The 10197-nt window shown below is 33.2% G+C and overlaps 1 protein-coding gene across 1 annotated transcript; it reads left to right on the forward strand.

Annotated features, from left to right (window-relative positions):
- Positions 1-2797: 2797 nt before the first annotated feature.
- On the forward strand, positions 2798-4225 carry LOC112290237 (large ribosomal subunit protein uL29). Its single transcript, XM_024536328.3, has 5 exons — positions 2798-2867; positions 3017-3072; positions 3295-3374; positions 3755-3911; positions 4077-4225. The coding sequence occupies exons 1-5, from the start codon at positions 2864-2866 to the stop codon at positions 4149-4151; spliced, it is 372 nt and encodes a 123-aa protein (XP_024392096.1). The 5' UTR covers positions 2798-2863; the 3' UTR covers positions 4152-4225.
- The last annotated feature ends 5972 nt before the right edge of the window (positions 4226-10197 follow it).

The following is a 10197-nucleotide window of genomic DNA, read 5'->3' on the forward strand; positions in this document are numbered from 1 at the left end:
CTCTACTTACGCATTTTAATAATAGTATTATTAAAAATAATAATTTAGTTTTTTATAATAAGAAAATTCAAATTTTAAAAATTTATTTTAATTTTAAGAAACAAAGTAAAAATTTAGAAGGTTCTTAAAATAGTAAGAATTTTCTAAGTTAAAAAATCATAAGATCAAAGTCTTAAAAATCTTAGATGCAATTATCTAAATTGATGTGGTATTTTTTTTCTTCTTTGTGATGGTTCTTATTTAGTTCTTGATATGAATATCTAATATGTTCTTTGAAATTCATATATATATATATATATATATATATATATACCTAATAGTTATTGGTTAAATAAATATGAAAAAATGATTTTTTAGTAATTTATGTAAATAAGAAGATTTTTAGTTAATATAAATTATTCTTATTATAATACATATTTTCTATTTTGTAATAGGTTAAACTTAGTTCAATGTTAACACCTTTAATACATAAGAAGACTTCTTAAAATATATCTAAATTTGATTCAATAATTTTTAGAATACATTTTTAGGATTTTTATATAAAATTATTATATTAAATTTTGGAGACTATTATGAGGAATTATAATTATATTTAAAGACCCTAAAATGTTCTTTGGTCAATTAGGTTTATTTTAATACAATGGTAAAATTAAAACTACAAAAGAATATTTTTATTACAAGAAACTAGATTCACTAGCAGCTAGTCTTATACAAGTTGTAGCACCTTAGAGGTAAGTGCAAAGAATACATTAAGACCTTAAGGCTCCTCTTAAATATTACACATACTATTCATGAGTCTTACTAGCCTTGGTTTTTAAGTTGGCCAAAAAAAGACTTTGTCTTGATTAATCATTAAGATTAAAAAATTAAAAGTTAAAGGAAGTAAGATGAAAAGAACATGTATCTAATAGTCCAAAATCTAGTCATCTTTTTAGATGACTCTTAATTTGGACTTTAGAACTTAATATATATTTTGATTCAAAACTTAGATATCTACTTAATGGATATGTAATTTGGATTTTGGCACTTACAAATAGATACCAATTCTAAATTCAAATATTTTATTTGGTAGTCTTCATTCAAGTCTTTAATATTTGAAAAATTTGACCAATCCAAAGTTGGAAAATTTAAATTTTAACAAAAAATAAAAATAAAAATAAAAATAAAAAAATCCTTCATGTAATTTAATTAAATATGTGTTTGACCCTGAAAAGTCTCTTAAATACATTTGAGATTGCATCCAATTTAAAATTTGATAGTTAAAAGTAAACAAATATATATATAAAAAAAAAGTCTTCAAAAATTTTAATCAAGAATGATGACCAATTCCAAAATGTTTCCAAATAAGTTGGACCTGAACTAATTTAAAATAATTTTAATATAATTAACTTCTATCAAATAAATAAGGGGGAAAAATAGTTTAATTTTTTTTTGAATCAATTATAGTTATAAGTTGGAGTAAGACAAAACTTATTTTAGTTAATAAGAATAAGAAAAAATAATGTTAAACTCACTCTAAAACAATCAATATGAATGGAACATCAAATTTCAATAAGTTTAGTAATTGCCAAAGATAAGAATAGGTCTTTCTTGGATTTATTATATACTTATACTACTTCTAATTAAATATGGCAGCTAAGCATATTGCCTATATTGTTCCAACTTAATTTTTTGTACCTAAGAATTTGATTCTTTAAATAGATCATTGACATTTGATCCATTACAAGTTCTTATCTAGATTCATATCGTCCATTGTCAAGACCCTTTTAGTTTGGATTTATTTAGGGTCTAAATCTTATTAGTTTGAATTTTTCTATTATCCAAATTCTATTGGTCTAAGTTTATTGCTTAGTTAATTGAAACAATTAACAAGTTCTTAATCTCTAGTATATATTTTGATATATTAACAACTCTATATAATTTTACTTAATTCAAAGGAGCTTTAATCTTCATGATTCACATTCAAAAATTATTTGTAGATACTAAAGAAATTATAAAACAACTATTTGTAAAAGCTGCCATGATAAGTAGCTACCATGAATGGAAGTCAGATTTTTGCAATATTATATAAAAATAGTTGACTATAAAAATGATAATATGTTAGTATAAGAATGAGTGATTATATGATAATCGTTATGAACAACCTTATATTTTTTCATAGAAGAAAAAACATATAAACAACTATTAATACTTTCCTAATTACATGTGGGTGGTAATATTTATAAATTTCCCATTGGTAAATAAAACCTATGATTCCCATTTGTAAAATATAACTTATGATTTCAATATTTATTTGTAAAACCTAAAATTAAAAATTACGTACAAAACTTGATATTATAATTTTCTTGTATCTTTATCTATTATAATTTCAACCATGAGTTTCTTACCTATATATATATATATATATATATATATATCTATCTCTCTCTCTCTCTCTCATTCTCTTTATATATATATATATATATATCTGAAAACATAAGAGTATAAATTAATAGATTTAAAAAATTCGAGTATAAAAAACACATCATATACAAATTAAAATAAATATAACAAGGTGTTAATTCACCTATTAAAAAAGTGGCACAGAATGTCAGACAGATATTCCGTAATATGAATGTTGCTGTCAATAGTTACTTCCTTCCACAGAGTTCATCCCAAAGTATTTCACGTTGCAGAGTTTACGGAGGAAGATCGTCTGCATCCAGTGTGAACGGGGCAGCTGAAATTAGGGTTTCGGGGTTGTGGGTTCTCGGTACTAGGGGCACAGGCGGACAACATCAACTCCCTCTTCCCGACCTGTTGCGGTCGCACTAGCCGCTGCTTCGTCTCTCATACCACCTTGCGCGTCCGAATCTCTATTACAATGGGTAAGCGGTACCGCGCTTTTGCTCGTGTTCTCCATTTTTTTCAGATTTCGTGATCACTTGAAATAGCTGTCTTAAGTTGTTTATGCGGCTAGGGTATGGTGATGCGACTTAAGGTGCCCTTTGCTTATTTTTTGAAATATGTGTCGCAGCCAAGATCAAGGTTCACGAGCTCCGTAGCAAGAGCAAGAATGAACTTCTTAACCAGGTGCAGTTCTTCGCTAGAGAGTTATTACAAACCAGTCTTCCGTCCATGGTTTGGCGCTCACTTACAAGATGTCGAGGAATTAATGTAGCCAATAGATTGTTGCAAGTGTTCGAGCGATTTCGTTGCAAGGGTTTTGGCTGTGTAAGTATATGAGTGTGTGTGGCTGTGTGGCTGTGTTTTTGTTTTTTACCCTTCAGCTTAGGTTACCAATTGTGAATGCAGTTGAAGGAGCTGAAAGCAGAGCTTGCTGCTTTGCGAGTGGCCAAGGTTACCGGAGGGGCGCCCAACAAGTTGTCCAAGATGTGCGTTGCTCTTTCCGATTTTTATTATGGTTTTTGCATCGTTTCAGATTGATTTCGTCTTTACCATATCCTTGCATTCATTGTTTTCCATCTCCTTTCCTTTCTAGAATTCAATGGTCCCCTTCAACATTAGTGTCATCGTCCCCCCCCCCCTTTTTCGGTGTAACTTTTCTTCGGTTCTTAGGACTTGATTGTAAATGTTCTTAGGACTTAATTGTATCCGTCTCCGCTTTCTTCTCAATCAGAAATAGTTGTCATGGTTCAATATCCAGACAAGCAGTGTACCTAATCAGGAAACCGAGGTTATATGATATCCATTGGTTGCAACTTTCCAGGGTGCATAGCTTTTACCTTATTGTATTATAACTTTATTTGTGCAGCAAGGTGGTTAGGCTTTCAATCGCCCAGGTGCTAACCGTCATTTCCCAGACACAAAAGGCTAGCCTTCGTGAAGCGTACAGCAAGAAGAAGTACATTCCTATTGACCTGCGCCCGAAGAAAACTCGCGCTATTCGCAGGAGGCTGACCAAGCACCAGGTGCGTTTTTGAGCCCTAGGCTACCAATTGTTTGGCTTTTAATATTTCAAGGATGGCGATTGTGGTACGATTATTTTGGGGGAGGTGCGTATTAGTTCCTCAACAACTTCTGAGGGATTGACAAGTGTTTCTCTTTGTGCTAAAACTTTTCGTGTGCACGTGTAGGCAAGCATGAAGACTGAGAAACAAAAGAAGAAGGAAGCTTACTTCCCTAAGAGGAAGTTTGCAGTGAAGGCTTAGAATTCATCTGTGGCTTGTGGCAGATCCTTTTTTTGTTAACCTTTTAAAAGTGAAGATTCCTGTTTTCAGCCTCAGACCTAATGTCCATTTTGTCTGCTTGTTTATTTGAATAATGCTTCTTGCACTGATGCTCTTGCTGAAGCTCCTTAAGATCGATGAGTAACATCACAGCAAGGATAAGACATTCCAGCTGTGGTGCTTTTCTAATCGGATATTTTACCTGGGCCATATTCTTTATGACTATCATCGAACGTCTTGTTGCCCTTAGTCATTCAATAAGTGACTGAGTCACAATATAGAAGTCTAGAGAGGAACCAATGTTAGAATTATCGTCCGCGTAATATCACTCTTCAACCTCCTTTAAAAATACGTGTTTCGGTGAAGATCGAAGGCGACTAGATTGTGGAAGTCCGCGAATGCATTCCCACTGTTTGAGAAGTACACCCTGGTTCTTGTCCTAAGTTTCATACCAAGTCGGTTCCAATTTTTGGGTCGCACATGGAGAAAACAACCAATACTCCTCACTTGTTGCATTGTTGTCTACCCTCGGAATAATCTTGAACCTCATCCTTAAACACTTGGAACAAATCCTAAAACTTGCTCTCCTTGCTTGCCTATGTCAAAAGCTATAAACAACACTTCCATGGGATCCGCCCTTCATGAAATTACGTAATTAATAATAGGCTATAAGTACATGTGGTAGCACAATGAATCAATCACTGACACCTTTCACGCGAACGTCCCATTCGAAGTCGTCAATGTACTTTCGTAAGAGAAATGTCAACAATGCATTGGAAGAAGGCCTGAAAGCATTCAAACTGCAAGTAAATCCGTTGAATTCACCTGTTTACTTTCCCATCTTTGTTATAACTTTTGATTCTTCTAAAACCTGGACATTATTTCGAAGAGGACACAATATTCAAAGCGGATAGGGTTTCACGTTGCAGTGAAGTTTTAAACTATAACGTAACAAAGTAAAAAGAGACGAATCCTGACTTCTTAAAAACAACCAAGTAATTGAAATTATCCCACCATTAGCTTGCATAGATATGAAGTCTTAATGCCTTAATGCAAATTGCACACTTTGCACATCCTTCCAAGAGGTGCTCATGCATTAAGACTTCTTAACACTTGAAGTAGTCACATACATGTGATCTAAAACTGACAAATTCTTTGGTTTTTATTCATTAATCCATCGTATTGGCTGTACTATTATCTTAGCAACATTTTAGACATATATGGCCTCACGATTCACCCGATCACAAGCCACTGGATACACGACAGCTTGGTTGCCAAGTTGCAATCTATTCGCTTATACCCAATTCATTCCCTCACACATTTCTCATTCCTCATAGACGGTTTCCCAAACCCATAAATATGTGGTATGATTATGAAGAGCTATGGACCAGGACAGCATGCAATCGGATCTGTGTGGATGAGTTTTCTAAACGGGTGTTCATTCCAAGGCAGACCCGGGAGGCGGCACTGAGCCCCGCGAATGGTAATCCGCTGGGAGCAATTCATCCGCGGAACTGAGTCTGGGGGTTCTCCTGCGTAGCCAAGTCGGTGTTCCTGAGTGTCCCACTTGTTTGAATGGCAGGGCACCTTCAGTGATCAGGTAGGGTGCTAAAAGTCGCGAATCCATCATGGCGATCTTGAAACCCGGTACCTCCATGGGAGCATGTGATAGGGGGTGGAGGGTCGAACTTCGAGAACAATGATTGAGTGAGCGCTGCTCCCAACGCTACCGATACAATTCACAGAAACGAAACTCCCCACACAACAATCTGCAGACATCTACCGACACTACAATCTGCAGACTTAAATTCTACCGATAGTCAACCCGAGTTGACTGGCGTTCCCCCCTTCCTGCTAATGTGTACATATATCAGCATCAGCAAAAGACTGAAACCACAAATTCGCAATTGGCAAAAGCCTGAAACCACAACGTAGAAGTGTATTTCCCAAGCCTGAAACCACACATTCGCAATTAGCATTTGAGCAGAAGGCAAACTTCACCTGGACACTATGGCACCTGGGAGGCACAGCAGCATGGACTATGGGACGATTCATTCCTGCCTCAATGCTGCAAGGAGGTGTTGGCACGTCACAACAGCGGCACGGCATCATGGTGTTCCTAACTTGCCCGTTCTCATGATCCGATTCGGGAAATCTATCTATCCTGCACAGGGGTCATTATCATCTGAGGAACTGAAGCTGAATTAGCTGCATGATGCCGGCTGGGGCGGGGATGTTTGCGGATCGAGCAACTGGACGAAACATGCCTGCCGGATCAGTACATGTGGTGGAGTGAGGTTCCATGTCAAAGCGCCAGGTTCAAAGTAGTTTTATGATCGTTTGTTGCGCTACATCCTGCTAGGGATGACGGAAAGGGTCTCTCTCGTGTGCACAGTGGCATGTTGCGTTCCGCTGCGATGCAGAGATGCAGACAGTAAGCCTTAGTGTCGACAAGGACAGTTCTTAGCAACTTCAGCTGCTTTTTTTCATGTTCAGTTGATGTTAAAGAACCCTTGGGCTCTAATAATTTGAACCTGGAATTGTAAGAACAACGATTCTGTTACAATACTGTATTCATGCACGTGAACTATCGCTTGAAGCTGAGTCGCAATGCGCATTACTGTCATGGGTGTTACAGAAGTGTAGCATTAATTAGTAGCGTTCTGATGAGTATGAGGCTAGAGAGGATGGTAGTAGAAGGAAATGATGGGAATATGGTCCATGGTTGCTTTGAGACAAGTGACACAGTCGTGCCTGGAAGTTTTTCTGTACGTGGTACCTGCCTTCAGGAGTCGTGTGTTGGTGATTTTTGGCACTGGTTTTTTGCATTGGTTTTTGGCAGTGATTTTTGGCCTGGTAGATATTATATATGGTCGCAGTAAATGATGTATGTGTGTGATAAAAACAAATTGCACGTAGTGATGTGTGCATGAGTCGCCTGTATTTTGCTGGGGTGAAGGATCCTTGATCGGAGCTTGTGGTTTACAGCGTGATGTTGGCGGACGACACAGTCGCGCCGAATATATATATATATATATATATATATTTATTTATTTATATATTTATGTATACATGGGTGTATTCCGGTGATGAGATTTGTCGTTGTGTGATATTGGTTGGCTGCTGTTCGCCTGTTGTTGCCGTGGTATGCGCATCTAGTGGGGTGGGGATTGTGTTTCAACGAGAGTTTTGGTTGCGGTGTTTGGAGGTGAAAGTACTGTTCTGTGTAGCAAGGGGTTGGATTTGGAGCTTTTTGTTATGGGGGATGGTTTGAATTGCATTCCTGCTAGTTTTAGTCGTTTTTTGGACTTATTATCAATTTTCCTTTCATTTGCTTTATTATGTACTTCGTTATCGTCAACATAAATGTTTTTATAAATTGCAGTATCGTCAAATTTTCAGGTTAACGGCCTCGAGTATGATTCTCTCTGGCCCCACTTTCAGTTCAAACCTTATTTGATTGTAGCTGCTTGTGACAAAGTAACTTAATTTAGTTCTTGCTTGCAAGTGGAGAACTAATTGAAATTTGAATCTCCATGATTTGATGTGATGAATTGCATAATATTGCATGTATGACATGGAATGTTTGGATATTCAAAAATTTATCTAGATCATGGGAACTATTTTACTTGAATCATTTAGTTGGAATTACATAACACAACTATTTTATAGACAATAAATACTTATATATATATATATATATATATGTTATTCTTTTACTTTTGAAGTAGAAAGAGGATGTCCTTTTGAACATATTTAATTAAAGATTCAAATGTGTCTTTAAGTTTTTTGACATTGCATTGTTTTCATATAGTTATATTAGATGTTTCATTTAGAGCACTTAAATAGGGAATTAGAATGATTGTATTAGAGAAGGTGGCCATAGAAAAACTATGTATACTAAATTGAGGGAGATTGTTGTGATATCAAGTAATAGGAGGTGTTAAATATTTCTTAAAAAAGGCTTTATTTCATCAAAAAACCAATTTGTAAGTTTAGACCAAATTATATGTATAAGGCATATTCAATCTTATTAAGTTAAATAGGAGTATTTGGAAGTAAGTACAAATAAGTACAAGTATGTTGGAAAGATAATATCTCTTTTAAAAAGCTTTAAGAAAGTTTTTTAGATACAACATAGATATTTAGACTTTTATAGATATACCATATGGGTGTTCAAACTTATGCCATGTATTTCTTGCATTTAAGAAGTTATGTTAGTAGCAATCTATAACTAGACACTTGAACCACAAGCCTTGTGGTCCCTAAAAAGCTTCTACTATATCTTCTTTATAGTTAGTATATATGAAGGTAAGACTTAGGTTATTCTTATGAACATCTTTTTCATATTTTTATTTTTAGTTGAAAACTATATAGCTCCTTGTATGTTGCAACAATCCGTATTATTTTCTTCTACATTTACTTTTTTTACTTTTACTTTTTTTTAGTGACATATAAATATATTATCTTTTAAGTTTTGTCAAGTTTCATGTTATGACAATTTGACAAGACTATTAAGTTATTATAATATTTTATTTAGGAAATAAGTGGACTAATTTACATCTTAAGAATTATTGTTGTGTTTCAAAAGTTACAAATTACATACTTTTAAACCAACATTTTTATTTAATAACCTTATTTTTTTTTAATAAAAATATTACATTATCTCTCTTTATAAAATAAATTCATTTCATATTAGAAATTGTGGATTATCATCATTTTATTTGACTTATAAATTTGTTATTATTGCATATTTTTAAGATAAAAAAATAAAAAACTTATAAATGCTAGATTTGGTGAATGTGAAAATAGCTTTAGAATCTCATGGATTAACAATCTCAATTGTTATTTCTAAGCCTATGAAAGAAGTAAAAAATAAAGTTAAATATTTATGCCAAAGCATTATGTAATTTAAAGAAGAAAGTAGAAGTAAATAAACTTAATAAGTGAATCCTAAAAGTCATGTTATAAGAAGTAAAAAGAAACTAAAGTTTAGCATGTTGAAGAAGTTTGATAAAATAAGATAAATATAATAAAGATTCTTACAATAAGTGAAGTTTTTTGTAAAATTACAATCTTCTCAATATCTTGAAGGAATTATTCAAGTATATTTTATAAGAAAATTTATATTTAAAAGTTTTTTTTAATATATAAATTTATTTAAAAAAATTAATTTCTTTCCATAATATAAATTTATTTTAAAAGTATTTATCAAAGTATTTAAAGAGAAGAATAAAAAAAATAGAAAAAATAAGACTATAGTCTTACTAATAAGGATTATGTTTAGTTGTTATTTATGTAATTAAATTTCAAGAAATTACTTGAAATGTAGATTAGAACAATAAAACAGTTATTAATCAATTTTAATATGATTTAAAAGATAATGTCAAAGATCTATTATTGATAATGTTGAAAATAAAGTCATTTAAATAATTTATCACTTAAGCAATTGCAAGTAACAATTGATTTTTTGAAAAGCACTAAGAAGAAAAATTTGATTGAAAATGGATAATTAATTAATAGCAATAATGATTTATTTTTAAGAAATCTATTTATCAAGGCTAAAACCTATAAAAATTGATACAATTTAAATTAAATATAACTTAAATTATTTACCTACTTCTATCTAATCAAAAAAATAATTATTGAGGTAAATATACATATCCGTTGTCGTATTACGTGCTTTCCTGCTCGAGAACGCACTGGGCGTCTGACTGTAGGAGGTAGTATGGAGATTCGCTAATATTCAAGCAGTCTATCGGTTTTTGACTGTTGGAATATAAACGATTACAAGAATATACTATAAATCTATACCGATGTCCTTTGACTGTTCGCCAAAATTCCTTTTGTCCTAGTCGGTAGGTCTATAGACGTTACAAAGAACCCCGAACAACCCAATCTGCTAATCTCCAATACCGCTTTATACTCACGATCTTGTATCCACTGACTGTCTTGTTAGATTAACCCAAAAATTTTCATTCACTCCGCATACTCAATCCTATAGACACCCTTTTAATTCTTCAATCAC

Source organism: Physcomitrium patens, chromosome 13 (assembly GCF_059467195.1).
Source record: "Physcomitrium patens ecotype Gransden chromosome 13, ASM5946719v1, whole genome shotgun sequence".
Lineage (NCBI taxonomy): Eukaryota > Viridiplantae > Streptophyta > Bryopsida > Funariales > Funariaceae > Physcomitrium > Physcomitrium patens.